Source organism: Trematosphaeria pertusa (genome assembly GCF_010094035.1).
Source record: "Trematosphaeria pertusa strain CBS 122368 unplaced genomic scaffold BU26scaffold_20, whole genome shotgun sequence".
Lineage (NCBI taxonomy): Eukaryota > Fungi > Ascomycota > Dothideomycetes > Pleosporales > Trematosphaeriaceae > Trematosphaeria > Trematosphaeria pertusa.
The window spans coordinates 465126-482059 of NW_022987231.1; the positions used below are offsets into that span (position 1 = coordinate 465126).

General features: G+C 54.9%; 8 protein-coding genes across 8 annotated transcripts; 2 read left to right on the top strand and 6 right to left on the bottom strand.

Moving 5' to 3' along the window:
* Nucleotides 1-59: 59 nt before the first annotated feature.
* On the bottom strand, nucleotides 60-2688 carry BU26DRAFT_439139 (phosphotransferase enzyme family protein; the record flags this gene model as incomplete). The annotated part of the gene is made up of 3 exons (XM_033824329.1): nucleotides 60-168; nucleotides 1739-2453; nucleotides 2502-2688. The coding sequence occupies 3 exons, from the start codon at nucleotides 2686-2688 to the stop codon at nucleotides 60-62; spliced, it is 1011 nt and encodes a 336-aa protein (XP_033677358.1).
* Nucleotides 2689-3687: 999 nt separating this feature from the next.
* BU26DRAFT_438698 (HET-domain-containing protein) lies at nucleotides 3688-4590 on the bottom strand (the record flags this gene model as incomplete). Its single annotated transcript, XM_033824301.1, has 1 exon — nucleotides 3688-4590. A coding segment is annotated over one exon (903 nt), but the record flags the coding sequence as incomplete, so codon positions are not given.
* Nucleotides 4591-5798: 1208 nt separating this feature from the next.
* On the bottom strand, nucleotides 5799-6953 carry BU26DRAFT_387424 (uncharacterized protein; the record flags this gene model as incomplete). Its single annotated transcript, XM_033822663.1, has 1 exon — nucleotides 5799-6953. A coding segment is annotated over one exon (1155 nt), but the record flags the coding sequence as incomplete, so codon positions are not given.
* A 234-nt stretch (nucleotides 6954-7187) lies between these two features.
* BU26DRAFT_159093 (vacuolar ATP synthase) lies at nucleotides 7188-8051 on the top strand. Its single transcript, XM_033820107.1, has 4 exons — nucleotides 7188-7294; nucleotides 7343-7378; nucleotides 7432-7569; nucleotides 7657-8051. Exons 1-4 carry the CDS (start codon nucleotides 7235-7237, stop codon nucleotides 7795-7797), a joined length of 375 nt encoding a protein of 124 aa, XP_033677361.1. The 5' UTR covers nucleotides 7188-7234; the 3' UTR covers nucleotides 7798-8051.
* On the bottom strand, nucleotides 7838-8905 carry BU26DRAFT_524493 (phosphatidylglycerol/phosphatidylinositol transfer protein precursor; the record flags this gene model as incomplete). Its single annotated transcript, XM_033830299.1, has 3 exons — nucleotides 7838-8311; nucleotides 8379-8595; nucleotides 8707-8905. Coding segments are annotated over 3 exons (503 nt in total), but the record flags the coding sequence as incomplete, so codon positions are not given.
* Nucleotides 8906-9189: 284 nt separating this feature from the next.
* Nucleotides 9190-10180, bottom strand: BU26DRAFT_159181 (uncharacterized protein). The gene is made up of 2 exons (XM_033820108.1): nucleotides 9649-10180; nucleotides 9190-9602 (listed from the first exon to the last, which is right to left on the bottom strand). Exons 1-2 carry the CDS (start codon nucleotides 9984-9986, stop codon nucleotides 9308-9310), a joined length of 633 nt encoding a protein of 210 aa, XP_033677363.1. The 5' UTR covers nucleotides 9987-10180; the 3' UTR covers nucleotides 9190-9307.
* Nucleotides 10181-10942: 762 nt separating this feature from the next.
* On the top strand, nucleotides 10943-12755 carry BU26DRAFT_438817 (beta-lactamase/transpeptidase-like protein; the record flags this gene model as incomplete). Its single annotated transcript, XM_033824310.1, has 2 exons — nucleotides 10943-11567; nucleotides 11620-12755. The coding sequence occupies 2 exons, from the start codon at nucleotides 10943-10945 to the stop codon at nucleotides 12753-12755; spliced, it is 1761 nt and encodes a 586-aa protein (XP_033677364.1).
* Nucleotides 12756-13555: 800 nt separating this feature from the next.
* On the bottom strand, nucleotides 13556-16867 carry BU26DRAFT_379379 (uncharacterized protein; the record flags this gene model as incomplete). Its single annotated transcript, XM_033822556.1, has 1 exon — nucleotides 13556-16867. A coding segment is annotated over one exon (3312 nt), but the record flags the coding sequence as incomplete, so codon positions are not given.
* Between the last annotated feature and the right edge of the window lie 67 nt (nucleotides 16868-16934).

Here is a 16934-nt window from a genome sequence, read left to right on the forward strand (position 1 = left end):
AGAAGGAAAAAGCGTCAAAATCCGTTCAACTAGGAATAATCCGCCTTCAAACCCCAAATTCAGAAGTCGTCGCAATCCGCATACTTATGCATGAGGCCGTTCATTACATCCATCGCGTCGTCCTTGTATCCTCCCCGGAATATCAGGTAGTGATTGAGATATTGATACCTACAACGCCGTCAGTACGCTCTATTTAATGCTTGAATCGAGACACTTACAGCTGGTAAAGCTTTATGCGATCCTCGTACTCCTCCTTGGGTTCCGTTTTCGGTACGATGCGGTGGTATTCGTGAAAGAAACCTGCAGAGAAGCCACCGAACATGCGCATAATACCAATCTCAAACTCCGAGTGCGCATAGCAGACACTAGGATCGAATGTTATTTCCTCTGGTCCGCTCCAAGAGGCGATTCTCCCTCTGACTCTGTTCCCTATCCAGAGATCTCCGTGGACGAGCACAGGTCTGATCCCTGGCCGCCCACCGAGATGCCCATTTCCTAGTAGCCGTGGGACGACCCTTTGCACGATGGCTTCGACTCCTGCGCGAAGCTCTTTGTCTGTACCATGTGCATCGTCGATCCGTTGAAGGCAAGCTAGCAGCCTGTTCTCCGAGTAGAATTTGCCCCAAGACGAGCAAAATGTGTTGATCTGCTGGGTCGATCCGCGATACGTGGGGGTCGGCCAATCAAACATGGGTATGGCCTTCGGGTATCGGAGCTGGCGTGATATGCCATTTTGCTAGCTTTTGCGGAAGGGACATGGCCTACTCTGAGGACAAAACGGCAGTCAGGTCCGTGAGGTACAAAGACAAAGGGCCAGATTCCGCGATCGAACTGGAGGCTGATCAGGTTGTCCTGGCGACGGGCCCTTGGACCCCTGATCTGCTACCCAACGCTCCAATTGCCGGCGCTAGAAGCCATAGCATTGTGCTTGAAGTTCCTACCAGCAAGACTACTCCGGAGGCGCTGTTCTTCAATCGACCGGATCCAGAGTCATGGTTTCCGAAACTGGAAGTCTATCCCCGCCCCGACAATACTACCTTCGTTTGTGGTCCAACGGACTGGCGAGTCCCACTGCCACCGTCAACTGACTTGGTCGATGTTGACCAGGAAAGCTGCCATCTACTCCGGCGAGCAGCCAAAAGCTTATCCGTTGAATTTGTCGAGCGAAAGATGTTGATCAGACAAGCATGTTACCGCCCAGTAGTGAGAGTACCCGGCCGAGCCCGCTCAGTTGGGCCATTGTTTGGCGAGACGAGTGTTTCGGGGTTGATCTTGGCAGCGGGTCACGATGAGTGGGGGATTCAGAATTCGGCTGCCACTGGGAAAATTATCAGCGAGTTGATACTGAATGGCATGGCCATCAGCGCAGACATATCGACCTTGGACCCTAAAAGAGTATTGTGATGAGCTTGAGTAGGAACCATTGGGGTCGAGACAGTATTTCCAGGTAGATTGCTCAATTCGAACATTGGGAGGTTTCTCCCATACAGGCAAATGCATGTCAACCAATTCACAACTCTACCTTTACGTATCATCCTACCTTCGAGGAAGTACCGTATTTGACAAGCAACATGTCCATAAGCTTCATAGCGGTCGTCTTATATCTGCCTCCGAAGAACTCAAACCTGAACGCATTCCCAAAGATGGAGTAATGATTGAGGTAGTGGTAACTGTTTCGCATCAGTTAGGGCAATCCTTTAAACTGCAAACATGACCGTCAACTAGAAAATAAACTTACATCTCATACAGCACAATTCTATCTTCATACTCGTCGACAGGCTCAGTTTTCGGGACATGCTTGTGATACTCAGTGAAGAAGCTGCTCCCAAATCCTCCGAACATCCTCATGATGCCGATCTCATACTCGCTGTGAGCATAACATGAAGAAGGGCCGTAGACGACTTCCTGCGGCTTCCCCCCAGCAAACACCCCCATGCAGGCATTACCGCTCCATAAGTCTCCATGGACTACGACAGGAGTTACTCGTTTCCCGTTGTTGAGGTGGTCATCACCAATCAAGCGAGGCACGACACGAGCAACGATGCCTTCCACGAGCCGACGAAGCTCACAATCCTCGCCATGTTTCTTTTCCACCCGCATCAGCATATGTTGTAGACGGTTTTCGACAAAGAACTGTGCCCATGAATCTTTGTAAGAGTTGTCTTGCGGCGTGTCACCGCAGCACGTCGTGATGGGGAAGCCAAACTGCGGCCGCGTATGTCCGTTGGGAACAGGGGCGGGGGTTGAATGTAACTTCCCAAGTTCTGTAGCCAGAGATGCGCGGCGGTAGAGCGTTTGCATGAAGGCGGACGGGAACGAAGGGGGTGACAACTGGATAAACTCCAGGACGAGGAAGGACGTACTCGGGGCTTCTCGTAGGGTGCCGAAGCCATACGACTGGGGACACAGATCTGGCACAGCCGAGTGTATCGCTTGCAGAGACGCATGTTCTCCTACCATGTATGAGATGCGGATGAACATTGGGGGCATCAGGAGCATACCGTGGACCAACAACGGGCCAAGCTCGCCAGTCAGCGTTTTCAGGAAGAAGGACTTTTCTGATCCATCGTCGAATCTTGCAGTGATTTTGGATGTCGACGCACTGCTAGACCCCTTGCCGGAGGGGACCACAGTAGTCCGACTAGGATCCAGCTTAAGTAGCGCTAGGATCGCTGGATCGAGTGCCATCGCTAGTGGACCGGGCCGGGATGGGCGTCCCCTTTCCCGGTTCGCGGGTGTTAACCCTAACCCTGTTCCCTTCTCTTAATTTTGGCGTCTTTTGAATCCTTTTGTGCGTAGGCGTAGTCAGCATAACCTCTATAGGTTGGTGACTTAAACGAGAGAAATCAATCAATCAATCAATCAATCGCTGCTCAAATTCTCAAAGTCGACAGTGGATCGTGAGGGCGTGCACACAACGACCGCAACTGCACAGTACATGTTTCAGGCAAGGATAACTCTTCACCTGAGAGAGCGGAAAAGATAAGGCAGAGGAAGGCCCCCTCCCAGGCTGGGTAGTACCTTGACCGGAGAGGTCTGCCGTGTAACGAGACAGCACGCAGCTGCCCCACCCAAACCCCTCTCCTCCAAGCCCAAGGTGAATCTTGATTCCTCTCCTATCAGCCCTCTGCAGGGTAATCACAATCGCGGGATGTGCTGGCTTCCGGCAGTACACCTTGTGCGTTGACTTGTTGACCGTCTGCTGCCGCCTCCAGCCCCCTCGATTGTCACAAATTCTCCCCATTGTCGACGAGCATCCAGCACGACTTCTAGCCTTGCTGGCGCAACGGATCCCACGACCGAAAACCGCATTCTGGGCGGCGGTGCCTCGCTCGGCGGCTTCTCGAATCGAAAGGCGGACGAAGCCTCGTCCCAGATCTCAGGAGGATGCGTTGCCGATATCGTCAACGTAGGCGACAACAGGCGAAGATAGATGCCGCCGGCCCTCGAATGATCGAAATGCTCCATTATTGTCTTCTGGCGGATGAAAGGTCTCGCCCATGAAGCTGCGTTATCCCTCGTCGAAGGTTCCTGAGGAAGTGCGAGCTGATCCAGCTGCACACGGGCATACTGATTGGCACCGACTTGCTGCATATAGATCCCAATACAGACTTTTGGGTGGAGTTCACGGCTGAGGACTCCGAACAAGGGCGCGATAAATTCGTTGGCCCGAACCTCACGGGGGAGCAACTGCAAGTCGAGGTGGATCCCCATGTTGGTGATGTTGTAGGGCTTATGCGCCGTTCGGCTCCAAATGACGTCTTTGCATTGCGCAAAATTCGAGGGATGTTTCGCCAATACGCCTCTGTAAGCGGAGAAAGGCGCGGTGGGATCGCACCAGGCGAAGATGGATCTGTCGTCCGAGGTCCTTATGATCTCCTCTTGAAGCCGCAGAAATGCCTTCTCGCCCTCGCCGTACAGCATTGCCATGTTAACGTCGAATATGCCCATTAGGCAATAAGCCACGTCTTCGACCCGTGATGTAGATCGGTTTGCAGCCCAACTCATCCGTTGGGCGATTGATGAGGAACTAGTTTCGCCACTTAAGAGAACATCCGCGGGGACACCAGTCAAAGATTCGAGGAGGCCCGACATGTCTGCTTTCGTTCCTATTCGAGCCCAGTTCGAAGAGAAGAAGGTAAGATTCCGAGGAGCGATTAGCTCTTGCAGAGTCCACCCTCGCGTGAACCATCTTGAATCTTTGAATCTTCCTCCCCACGCATCCTGCTGCGCCCAAGAATCTTCTTCTGGTCTCTCTGGCACATCCGATAAGAAGGCGTAACAAATAATTGCATTGCGATACCACCGAAACATCGAGTTGATAGCTTCTGAGAGCTCAGCGCTGCTGTTCTTGTTGATGCAGCAACTGTCGACCCAGCAGTAATGTATTCCATCTCTTAAGGCTTGTTCTGCACAGCGCGTAATCTTACCATAACCTTGCTTCTCTTCCGCCTGAGCCCTTCGCTTCTGCATATCCTTAAACGTGACCTCATCTTTGCCCCACGTATGTGACAGTATGGCATATACTGGGGTCTCATCCTCGCGTAAGATGTCTTCGAATTCCAGTGTTTTGGCTTTAAGAAGCCTCATGAGTGCGGTCCAGGAACAGGGGGTGAGAAATCAGCCTTAGGCAAAGGTAAGCGATAGCTTCATACTTGTAAGGATATCTGAATCACTGGAGAAAACTGAAGGCTAGTGGACGAGGGGCATTTGGCTGGAGGCTAGGCGAGAAACCCCCCAACATCAACGCAACAGTCCTGCAAGAACTCTAACGGCTCTCTATCAACGCCGCCTCTATTTAATTTTGGAACCACTACTAACGAGTAGAAGTAGCTCGACAGACGAGAGAAAGGAGGCAGTGTTTATGCCTCTCATCCTTTGCACTGAGCAGCCACTTTCCGAAATATCTACCAGAAGAAAGTGCGGAAGAAGCTCCACCTACGCTGCTGCTATGTCCGGAAAGTCCTGCCTCGCGAAATTCACCTCCGTGCATCCTCATGTGTAGTCCAAACCGCAACCGAACAAACGCAGTCCATGCCCTCTCCTCCCCGCTAGGTTTTAGACCCCGAGGCCCTACCATGAATATGGTGTCATCATGAGCTTTTTAGCGCCTCAGAGAGACTGAGGAAGTTTTCGAGTGGGAAGTGGTTGCAGAATAGGGAAGAGAGGGAGGAATTTACACTCCGCATAGCCCAAGCATGTCGACCAAAACGAGTCTGTTCATAGCAAAGTAAGCCAAGACCAGGACTGAATGAGGAGATATTTGAGGACGGGATGAGAATGAAGAGTGTGGAGCCGAAAGATTAAACGATGACACTATACATTTCAATGCCCGAAAAGACGGGCGGTAAATATACGAGGTATATGAAATCGCCTACTGAGATGCAGTAGCGCCACCGCCGCTGCGGTTTAGGGGGTATCCCACAGGCCATACTGGAAACGCACCTGTCGTAGCGCCTCATAAAGCACCACGATGAAAATCACTCGACATGCGCCATGACCATGCTCCATCTGGATTGCGAACTCTTTCGTCACAATCTTCAGAATCTTCCGCTCTCTCTCCCTGGAAGTCTCAACCCACCATAACCTCTACCCACCCTCTCGACAGCTCCTGAAGGCTTCTCGCTCCCCGTAGGCCCACCCGGCATACTCATCCTCTTCAGCGGACTGGCCGCCCTCCTCGCCGGGGTTCCATGCCTTCTCTCACCCTGCCCGCCCAAGCTCTCACGGCCCCTGTCATCCCTTATAAAGTTGGTCGAAGCGGATTTGCGCAACGGAGAAGCAGCGTGCGAGTAGACGCCCAAGCTGCCACCATCGCCGGTGCCCGTGGGACGGAACTGCGCGGGTTGCTGACGGAAAGGGTTCGGAGTGTTCGAGGGACGGATGGGAGAGGAGAAGTCCGCTCCTGTGGCGGTCGAAGTGGAGCTGTAGTTAGAGCTGTACGCGGGGCGGAGGGACGGCGTTTGGGCATTCGAACGCGCCACGGCGAGGTTGTCGGGGTCGTATTGTGAGGCATAGTTCGGATTCGGGTTTGTGCGGAAAGTACGGCTTATAATAGTCGTTGGGGTGTACGTGGTAATGTCCGAGGCGAGATGCTCGCTGCTGCCGCGGACACCGACACTCGAATCTCTCGTCTTCTTCTTCGAAATGGTCTGTATGCCGACGTCCCGGCACACCTTCTGCAATGTAGGGTGTACGAACTTGCTGTCGTACTCGTGGAGGACCTCGCGCTGTATGACGGCGGAGTCCAGGATCTGCTGAGAGAATGAAGACCGCAGATACCAAAGTTGTAAGGAAAGGACCGCGCCGATGGCGACTGTTGTGACCACCTTGACGCTAGGTTGCGGATCCAGAGGGGCGACCGGAAGAGTGAGGCAGTAAAGAACGACGTGAAGTGGGCTGAAGAGACAGAAGATGTCCAGACAAAGCGGGTTGGGGTCCCAGACGGCAATCTCCCAGACATCTCTGCCCTCGTCGGGATGCGCGCGGGACTCGGCCGAGCTCGAGCTGATGATGTTTTGCAGGAAGCGCAGAGGAGAGGCACCCACGGGCGACGAATCCACCCGCACACGCCGAGCGGACGGCGTCGACGGGCCCGTCTCAATGGGCTGCTCGAACAGGCGGTAGTGCCTCTTGCGCCAGAAGGTGAAGAAGGCATTTAGGAACGCCAATGTCGACAGCCCCATGACAATGAGCCTGCAGAACCATCGGAGCCAGCCGCTACCGCCCGTTCCCACCAACACATCGTCGCCATCCGAGCTGCCCGACGCATTCGCCTGCGCGATGATGAAGACGACGTTCATGCCGAAGCCGAGCATGACGGCATAGTCCTTCGCGAACTCCTCCCAGTCATTTGTGTTCAGCTCTTCCGAAGCCCACATCAGCCAGTCCCAGGGGTCGATGTAGGCCTTGATGCGCTCGGCGAGCGGCGCGTGGCGGACGAGGCGGGGCATCTTGTCGGGTTGTGTCGCGGAGAGCAGATGTGGAGGCAAAGAAATGGTGCGTGCAGGAGAAAGAGCGGAAGTTGCGTTTAAAGCTGTGGGATGGAGCAATCACGGCATGGCGCGCCGCGGATGGCTGAAGAAAGAAAGAAGGGAAGGTGAAAGGCAGCCGTTGGATAAACAATAGCGGAGAATAGTTTCGCCGAGAGGGAGCTACGACCCGCCATGACGACGGCAGCTCCGCCATCCTTGCACGCACCACGACACAGCTGCCTACACACGATCGAACAGCCATGGCAGCTCCGGCGTCGCAGTACAAGGACCGCCAATTCCTCGCGGTTATAGGCGACGAGGTATGACATGCCGTACCGAAGGTCGCAGCTCCGCTCACAGCTCCCCAGGATACCGTAACGGGACTGCTCCTCGCAGGAGTCGGCGTAAGCTCCGCACTCGATCACGACGTGGAATACCGTGTTGATAGAGATTGCAGCATGTGACGCAGCCGCCGGACTCGCAGAAGAACTTCCTAGTCGTGGACCAGAAGACGGAGAACTCGGCCATCGAGGCTGCCTTCGATCGCTACACCTCCGAGCGCAAGGACATCGCGATCCTGCTCATAAATCAACATGTACGATTGCCACGATCTAATCCAAGCCTTGACTTCAAAGATCATGGGGGTCGCAGAAGTGGGAGCAGCACAACTAATGGCGCGTAGATCGCCGAGCGAATAAGGCACCGAGTCGAGACATACACTCAAGCATTCCCCTCCCTCCTCGAGATACCGTCGAAAGACCATCCGTATGACCCAGAGAAGGACAGCGTGCTGAAGCGGGTTAGGAGGTTGTTTGGAGAGTAACGATGTCTATAGCTCAGGCAGGCATACCACAGGGTCTTGTGTATGGGAGGGACCTCGCGATTGGCGATAAGATATCCGATTCATCAAAGCATGAACTGAACAATGTGCTATGAAAGGATGTGCCTTGTCATCATGACTGCATTGCCACATCCATAATAAATCCCAGAAACCCAATGCCGAACTCGAGAATAACAGCCGCTGAGGTATCGAGCTCACCACATCCCCTCAAAGTGAAAGCCAGAATCCAAAGAGTACACCTCCACAATTTGCCCTATGCATGCCTATATCAAAGCTCATTCCGCAGCCGGTTTTGAACGATATTTACACCCGGCCCCGACAGTTGAAACTTCCGCTTCCCGAATTGCACAGATCTATTGCTCGCTCAGATACCGCCTGCGCATCGCCCGCCCTGGCCGCCGTGGAGGGTTTACCGGTGGAAGGTGATCTTGGAGGTCAAGCAGGTGATCTTGTCGCCGTCTTTCGTGTAGACGTCGGCGAGCACGGTATATGTCCCCTGGGCAATCATTAGCATTCATCCTTCAGACCCTCAACATCGGCTGCAGCTTATCGGGAATGCGTACCGGAGGAACCTCTTTGGGGATATCAACGTCCTTGGTCAGCGACATCTCGCCCTTCTCCAGCGGGCACTTGAGGTCCGCCTTCTCAATCGTCTCGCACAGGTCCGCGTCCTGGTTGATGAGCGTGATCAGGCCGTACTTGACCTGGAGGTGCATCTTTGAGCCTTCCTCGACGGTCTCTTTGAAGTCACCGGTGGCTTTGATCGTGAGAGCCTTCCCGCTGCATAATTTATTAGTACAGACCCGCCACGCTGTAGAGCAGCAGGCAGAAGCTGGCGCTGTCGCTGGTATACCGAGCGCTCAGCCATGCCGCTAGACGGGACAAACATACGGCTCTGGAGGATTCGGGCTCAGATCCACCTTCTCAATCTTCAGGATATCATCGGCGGGGTCGGCACAGAAGTACAGAGGGTTATCGCCAGGGACCTTGTACTCTTCCTGGATCTTGACCTGGCTGGGCATCCATGACGGCTCAGCCGAGACGGACGCCACGCTAATGGCGGCGAGGAGAAGCGTCGCGAGCTTCATGGCGGGCGAGTTTGGCGGGAAACGGGCGGCAATGCGAGGAGAGACGGGTTATCGGGAGCGAGTGGAGAGAAGGGCGGTGGTGAGGTTGCCGCAGCGATAGCGCTTCGTGAGCGCGAGGCTGGGGCGAGAACGATGGCTGAGGCCGGTGCACGGACACTATTGGCGTCATCGGGTCATGCGCACTGCGAGGCTAGCCGCTTCGGACTTGCATCGCCTGTCACCCTCATCGTCCTGTCGTGCATCGACAATCCATCCGATCCTATACCAGACAACAAGCTGCCCAAGTTCAGATGACGATAACTAGTATGGATACTGTTTTGATGTTGCAGACCTCCCAGCTTCACCAGCTTCTTGGATGCAAGGGCCACTGTGCCACGAAAGACATGCTGCACTGCACACACATCTCACACGAACAAGACATTCGGCGCTTCCGCAACAATCCCCATTCTTCCTAATTCCAGACACAGATACCGCTCTCCCGGCTCAGATCCTTCGCCGTTTTGAATCACGAGCTTCTCCTCCAGCTTCGGGACACGCTTCACCCACTCCGGCACCTCCTCGAATAGCTTGGACCTTCTTTCCATCTCTGCAAGCATCTCGTTGTCCATGATAGGCGGCGCGTCTCGATGTAACGACTTCTCAATGTTACGATTGAACGCTTCACAGAGCCAGTAAGGGATCGCAGAGAGGACAGCATATCTGCGTTGGATCAGCTTCGCACGCCGATCTGCTGATTGCAACATACCGTTCCGCGTCAGGATCTTCCGGGTCTGGGATATCTTTCACTAGCCATGTCGGGTGGTAGAAGTAATCTTTTACGACTGCTCTAAGTGTGTCGAGATCGCCTCGGACGAAGAGGTGGTACATGATGTAGAGCCTTCGGAGCGGTGACTGGAATTCGTCCCAATGTGGTTGGACTGCTGGCCCGCGGATGATTTGTTGGACAGTAGGTGTCGTCAGAGAAGGATGCGGTAGTGGATTCAGGCGACGTTTCGTCCTTCTGATGCGTGTGTAGATGTTACGCTTTATGTCGAAGTAAAGGAGCTTCACATACCAAAATACGTCAAGCACCCCTCGAAGCATTGCTGACACTAGCCCGAAGACCTTCGATGGGAGCTTACTACGTGGAGATTGATATATGGTATATTCTACGATCCGATTACGACCACCGTGTTCGATTGCCGTAAATGTTTGGTTGCGTTGCTGCCTGCTGGTGCTGACTTGGTAAACCACGGAAAGGGGTCCCGTCTACCCTTACATCCCCAGGCCTACTGTAGGTGGCCCTATGTCGACAACGGTGTCCAAGGTTGGTCGATCGTCCAATGTTTTCATTCCATCTCCATAACTCGAACCCTTCGCACTGGACAGACTACGGTGCAGCTTGAGGAAGCCAGCTACGCCTCAACTTCACATGCGTCGAAGGAAATGCGGAGAAGAGGAAATGCCGAGAAGAGGAAACGTCTTCACCAGAGATGACAGCTAGAAGAAAGTCGGACTGCACGCCTTATCATTCAAGGTACCTGCTCGGATTAGTCAGCAGTGTCCACCTTGAACGTTTCTTCACCGAACCCGGGACTCTGAACAACTCCAGCGGCCCCACAGATTATGATAGGCCTTTGGATATCGATGGAAAGATCAAAAGTAATGAATGCGCGCTTTCAAGCTACCGTTGATCATGGAATCTCCGACGTCGCTTTTCTCGCTTCTGCGCCACAAGCCAAGATGGCGGCGCTGAACATCACCAACTGACCCAATCATCAACCCTTCCACGTCGAATCATAGGCGAGATGAGTATTACTACGAAAGAGTCTATTCCCTTTCTGGGAGAGGAGTTCTCAAATGGTCGTAACGGTAGGGCTTCATTACGTGGACGGTTGAGGCTCAAGCCCCGTGAGGCTCTCATTTTGGCGTCATGGTCAACTTGCCTATACGGCAGGTCTCCTCCTCTCGCTCAATGTTTGGACTATTTAAACCGGCCTACTGGCTCGTTGATTCCTGCCATCCAACTCTTTCTGAAATACCACCTGAAGCGTTTCAATATGAGACTCCAACGGTCTTTGTTTGTGCTATCGTTCACTGCGCTAAGAATCTCGGCATATTCAGGATGCTCGCCTGATGGGCCGCTTCTCCCGCGTCCTCAAAAGCTCGCGCAGTCTACCGCCATTCAGAATGCAACTAGCCAGCTACAAAGCTCACTCGACAAAGCGCTCTCTGGAAACTCCAGGGCGGGGTGGTCTGTCGAGAATACATCATTTTCCATCGGATTCATCTCAGCGGACTCTGAAGTACCCATCTGGGAGTATCACCATCGCGGTGCAGCAAATATCAACGGCACGTACCATACCGATGGCGACACGCAGTACCTTGTCGGATCCATCTCGAAGCTCATAACGGACATGCTCGTTCTTCGCACTGGGATCGATCTGGACGTTCCAGTCACGCAGTACCTACCTCAGCTGTCCAACGAGTCTTCGATTATCAGTTGGGAGAACATTACGCTTGCCTCCCTCGCCGATCACTTGTCGGGCATCCCACCAAACTACGGCTTCTCGGAGTGGTACTTCCTCCAGCCTCTCCTCGAGCAGCTTGGTTTCCCACCGCTTTCGGTTGATGCTTACGAGGAGTGCGGCATCGCAGGACTGAATGGAGCATGTTCGGAAGAGCGTAAGTTGGGCCCGGATATCTCCACTGAATGAAAACTCACCTCAATTATTAGAGCTCCTAAAAGGGATGACAACCGTTCACCCCATCACCGTCCCATATCACCGGCCAGTGTACTCTACGCTCTCCTTTACCCTCCTCAGCTACGCACTCAGCGCAAAGTACAACAAGAGCTACACCAACTTATTAGAAGACTTCGTAATCCGGCCGCTAGGCCTCACAAACACCGGAGCATCTCCTGGAAACGCCTCCAGAGCCGCAATCCCACCCATCGAAAACAACTGGGGCAGTGACTACGGAGACAACGCGCCTGGAGGCGGTCTCTACTCTAGCCTAAACGACCTCAGCCGAATCATCCAAACGATCCTGAACCGCACCGCACTGAATACCGAGACAGAAGTGCGCGAATGGCTCAAGCCACATTCCTCAACGTCTTCGCCGTACACGCTCGTCGGACGTCCTTGGGAGATATTCCGCTCGACGAGCCTGACGCCCGCGCATCCGCACACCATCGACATATACGCCAAGACTGGCGGCGCGTACGGATACACGGCGCAGATGGCGATCATCGACCAGTATGGAATCGGACTCACTATCCTCACTGCCGGGCCGCCGGAGGCATACCGCATCCTCTACGACACGATGCTATCCACACTCTTACCAGCCCTCGAAGAGGAGACACGCCTGCAGGCGCAGAAGTATGTCGGAAACTTCTCCTCCTCCGACGCCATGGTGAACTTAAGCACTAGTATGGGCGATGGTCCCGGCATCCGACTCGACCAGCTCACGCGCAACGGCTCAGACATCCTCGCCGCCATCTCGCAGTTCTACACGCAAGCCCTTCCACAGTTCGGCACACTGTCGCCTGATTTCCGCATCTTCCCCGCTGCGTTCTCGCAGCGCGCTGTCGAGAACATAGATGGCAGGGAAAAAGACGTAGTGAGGCAGGACTGGCGCATCAACCTCGACTTTCTGCCGAACACGGCCGAGAGCTCGGGCTCTGAGCTCCCGGGGCAGGGCGCGGTAAGAGAGGCTTGCATTGCGTGGCAGACGGCGGACTGGTTTTACTATGGTGGGGAGGCGGTTGATCGCGTTGTGTTTGTTGAGGAAGGGGGGACGGGGAGGCTGCTTGGGGTGGAGGTGCCGTTTTTGAGAACAGGGTTGATGTGTGCGGTAGAGATGTACAGTTGAATGTTAACACCTGGATACTGGTGTCTGTGTGTGGTTGTTTCTGTAGCTGGATAGATTGGTTTGCGGGTTTTGCATGTTTGTGGAATCTTAACGGTCTGCATGCTTTTTGGTTCGGATTAACGTGGCGCCTGTGATCGCAGCGCTAATTTAGTGTGGATAGCGTGCTGGTTACTACGGTCTGTCTGCGATTAGCTCGCGTCAGGGCGCCCGGATAACGGGAAGTTCGAAGGAATGAGAGGGGGGGAGGCCTTGACGGAGGATAATCCAAAAATAAAGATAGTACTTCAATCAGATAAAACCACCCCCGCCCTCTCAATACAGCACCAGCTATCATCCCCCATCTCCAAGCTCCCAACCTACCGCTCCCCAACCCCCACCACCCTCCCCCTCAAATCCCGCAACGCCTCAATCCCCCCCTCCCCCATCCTAACCTCCACCCTCCTCCCATCCCTCAACACGCCCCTATACCACTCCTCTTCCTTCCTCGCCCTGCCCTTCCCCTTCAAAAACCTCACCACCCTCCCCGCATACCCCTCCCTCCTGCGCAAAAGCCGCGCCACCTGCGGCCACCGCTCGAACACCATGACAGGCACCTCCAGCGCATCCAGTTCGTCGGCGTCGAGGTGTGAATACTTCTCCTTAAACGCGTTCCGCGCTTCTTTCTCGAAGTTACTATCTAGCACATCGAGTTCGTACAGCGGCGCCCAGTGCGCGGCATGCGGCTGCGATGCGGCGCTGAGACCCAGCGGGGGCAGCTCGACGGCGTCGGTCCACGACGGCCCGCGGTTGTCCAGCTGTGTGCGTTTCGCGCCGTGGGCCTGGAGGAGCTTGAGGACAGCCGGGAAGGCCCAATATGCTTCGCGGGCACGCGCCGCAGACGGCCCGCCGTAGGTGCCGCGCACGGCGGCGTTGGTGGTGTAGAGGCGGTTGTTGCGGTCGGCGGCTGCGAGCTCGTCGGGGGTGAGGAGCTCGGCGGCGTAGCGCAGGTAGGTCAGGCGCGCGGCGTCGGCGGCGAAGAAGGTTTCGTCGAGCGCGGTGGTGCGGGTGCCGCGGATGGTTAGGGGGGCGTTTATGTGGGCGGCGAAGCCGAGGGTGAGGAGGGAGGTGGTTGTCTTTAGGCGGCCGGTTGAGCAGGCGGTTGCGAGGGCGGAGGGGGCGGTGGCTGCGATGAAGAGGGGTGTTGTTTCGGGCGTGAAGGAGGCGTGGTTGAAGAGCAGGTGGAGCATGTTTGCGCAGTCGTCGTCCATCAGGGTGTAGTTGTCGACGAGGCTGTGGATGAAGGTCTCGTGGTAGTCGTTCATGGTGTCTGGACGCGCGCCGTGGTCGAGCAGGCATTGGATTCTGTAGCGCATGCCTTCGCGCCATGCTTTGCACGTTTTAATGAGAGGCGTGTCGCCGTCGCGGTCTCGGGCATTGATATCTGCGCAGTGCGATGGGTTGGCGACGAGCAGCTTGATGTAGTCTAGTAGCTCGTTCGTGGGGATGTTCCGGGTGACCAGCTTGTGCAAGGCCGTTTCTTCCTGCGGACCACCGCGCAAATCGAGATCCTTCGTTCTGCGAACAATATCATGGAGGACCTCGCTATATGCGTGCGGATACTGCAAAACCACTGGATCCATGTCGCACCATTCATGGAGCGCGTTCAGGTCCTCGCTCGCATTCACAACCGTCGTATCAGCGCCGGCCTCAAGAAGAGCGACAACGACATATTCTTTCCTGAAGGTCGTTGCCGCAGCCGCGAGCAGAGGCGTGTACTTTCCGTATGTTGTCGCCTTGCCCTCAATGCTTACTCCAGCGCGAATCAGCAACTGAACAACATCTTTCGCGGCTTGGACTCGCTTCACCCAGCTTCCATGCCGCACCCAACTGTCAAATTTGCCCCCAGCCAGCGTGTTCTCGTTTCCAGCTCCCACGCTCATGGTGTGCAGGAGGTTCTCGCCTGCCTTGTTCGTAACCGAAACATCAGCGCCCTTTTCCAGCAGATACGCGACCATAGGTGCATCGCCGGTGTAAACAGCTTTGGCAAGCGGCGTCGTGGCATGATGTCCATTATCGTATGTCGCGTTAACGTCCGCTCCGAGCTCGAGTAAGGCTTCCATAGCGATCCTATTCCTCGCAAATGCCGCCCAATGGAAAGGGGTCCCGTGCGGCCACTCGAAGGGGAAATGCTTCATTTGGTAGCGCTGTGCTCGACCGTACTTCCTTTGTGGCTTGATCATTGCATTAATGTCGTTGCCTGCCTTCACTAGACTCTCCGCAATGCCACCGATATCGCCTTGCGGAAACAGGAAAAGCCAGTGCAATGGAGAGACTCCGGTCTGGCTAGACGGCGTTGGTGGATGGCCGTTCCGGAGCAAGAGGCGAACAACGTCCGAATGGCCTGACTGGCATGCTATGTACAGCGGGTTTTCGCCCTTCTCGTTGACCGGGACTACTCCTGCATGCTGTAAGAGGAGCTCGAGAGAATCAACACTGCCGGTAGCTGCACAGACATGCATCATGGAGTTCCCAGCGGAGTCCACGATAGTGTCAAATATGTTTGACGCAAGCCATGTCTTCAGCCGAGCCGGGTCCCTAGCGATGGCGACGATATTCTTCTGCGCCATGAATGGATCATCGTTGAAACCTCCATTCGCTCGAAACACCGCTCTTTCTTTTTCATAGACATCCTCCTCCACAAACGGGTGGTGGTCGAACATGAATCCATCCAATACAGCCTCCCTTTCCCACTCCTTGAGTATCGTTTCGCCAACTTCGAGACGTGCGTTCAGCGCTTCATATATCCTGGCGCAAATGGCTCTTGCTGGCACATGTCCCTTGTTCGCTGCCGCAAGGACATATTTTAGCACTTTCGCGTGTCGCTCTTCAATAGGCTGCTGCGCGCGCGCTTCCGCCATTCCAAAAAGCGTTTCGCCAGTGAATGAGCTCCCCCGTTCTTGCTCTTGCTGCGAGTACTGCTGGTCGAGTGATTTGAGAACGTTCATATCCAGGGAAAACCAGTACGAATGCCCTCTCTTCGTAACGTTTGTATCGCTCTGAGCTCCTGTAGTGCTTACGCGAAGCCATTCTTGACAAGCGGGCAACTCTGTCTGCAGCATAACAGAGGATGGGAGAGGGCGATCCTGAGGTTTCTCTGCAAGCAACTTCTTCACTGCTTCCTTCAGCTTCTTGATCATCTCGTCCGGACACCCCGTGGCCTTCTCCAACACCTTTTCGATTTCCATGAATAGCCCGAATGCTCTGCCAGATCCTGGTTGTTTTGTAATCCTCGGAGGCTCGCCGTAAGTGGCGAAGATCGAGAGGAGTAGGAGCCCGAGGCTATACGAGTCAAAGTGTTTCAACAACCCCGGTTCAAATGCTCCGTGAACTCTTTCCTTCCACTGCCCAGGACCTACCTCACTACCCGTCCAAGCCTCGGTCCCAAGGTATGTCTCAGGCGTGATACTTCGCCCGGGTGCTCTCATATCGACGCAGACGCCGAAATCGCTCAGCTTGCCCACATACGGCACTTGCGGGTCATCCTGCCGGAATACCAGGACATTGTCTGGCTTCACATCTCCATGGATGATGTTGAACCCATGAATCGCTTCGAGACCAACGGCGACATCGAGCGCGAGCTGATACTTGACGTCCCACTTCCTGTTCCCCAATCCGACCAGCACGCCCTCGCCCTCCTTCTCCGCCTGCAGGAAGTCGGTCAACGGCGCGAGAGCAGCTTCCATGAAGAGCACCGGGATCGGGGTATACCGGTCTTCGTAGTCGTATCCCCAGCCAGTTAACCGCACAATATTCCGATGCTTGATAAGGCCTAGGCTCAAGACCTCCAGCTCGAGATGCCGCAGTGTCTGCAGATACTGCTCGTTCTCACCTAGATCTGTCTGCGCGCTCAGCGCCGCTTTGGAGATGCGTACGCGCTTCACCACGACGCCTTTGCCTTCGACGACCTTCCCAGAGCCATCGTCTGCTTCTGCCGAGAATTGGTCGCGGAACACGACGAATTGGGTGCCCTGTCCTATCTTAAAGGCGCGGTCTTTTAGGTTGGAGACAAGCAGGTGTTCGGGCCCGCGGATGTCGAGATTGGAGAGGATCGTGATGAAGGTTGAGAGCGAGGTGCCTAGCTTGTTGGTCCGCGTGGCCGTCTTCCACCCCTCGAAAAGGGATTCGGCTGAGGTCGCCGGT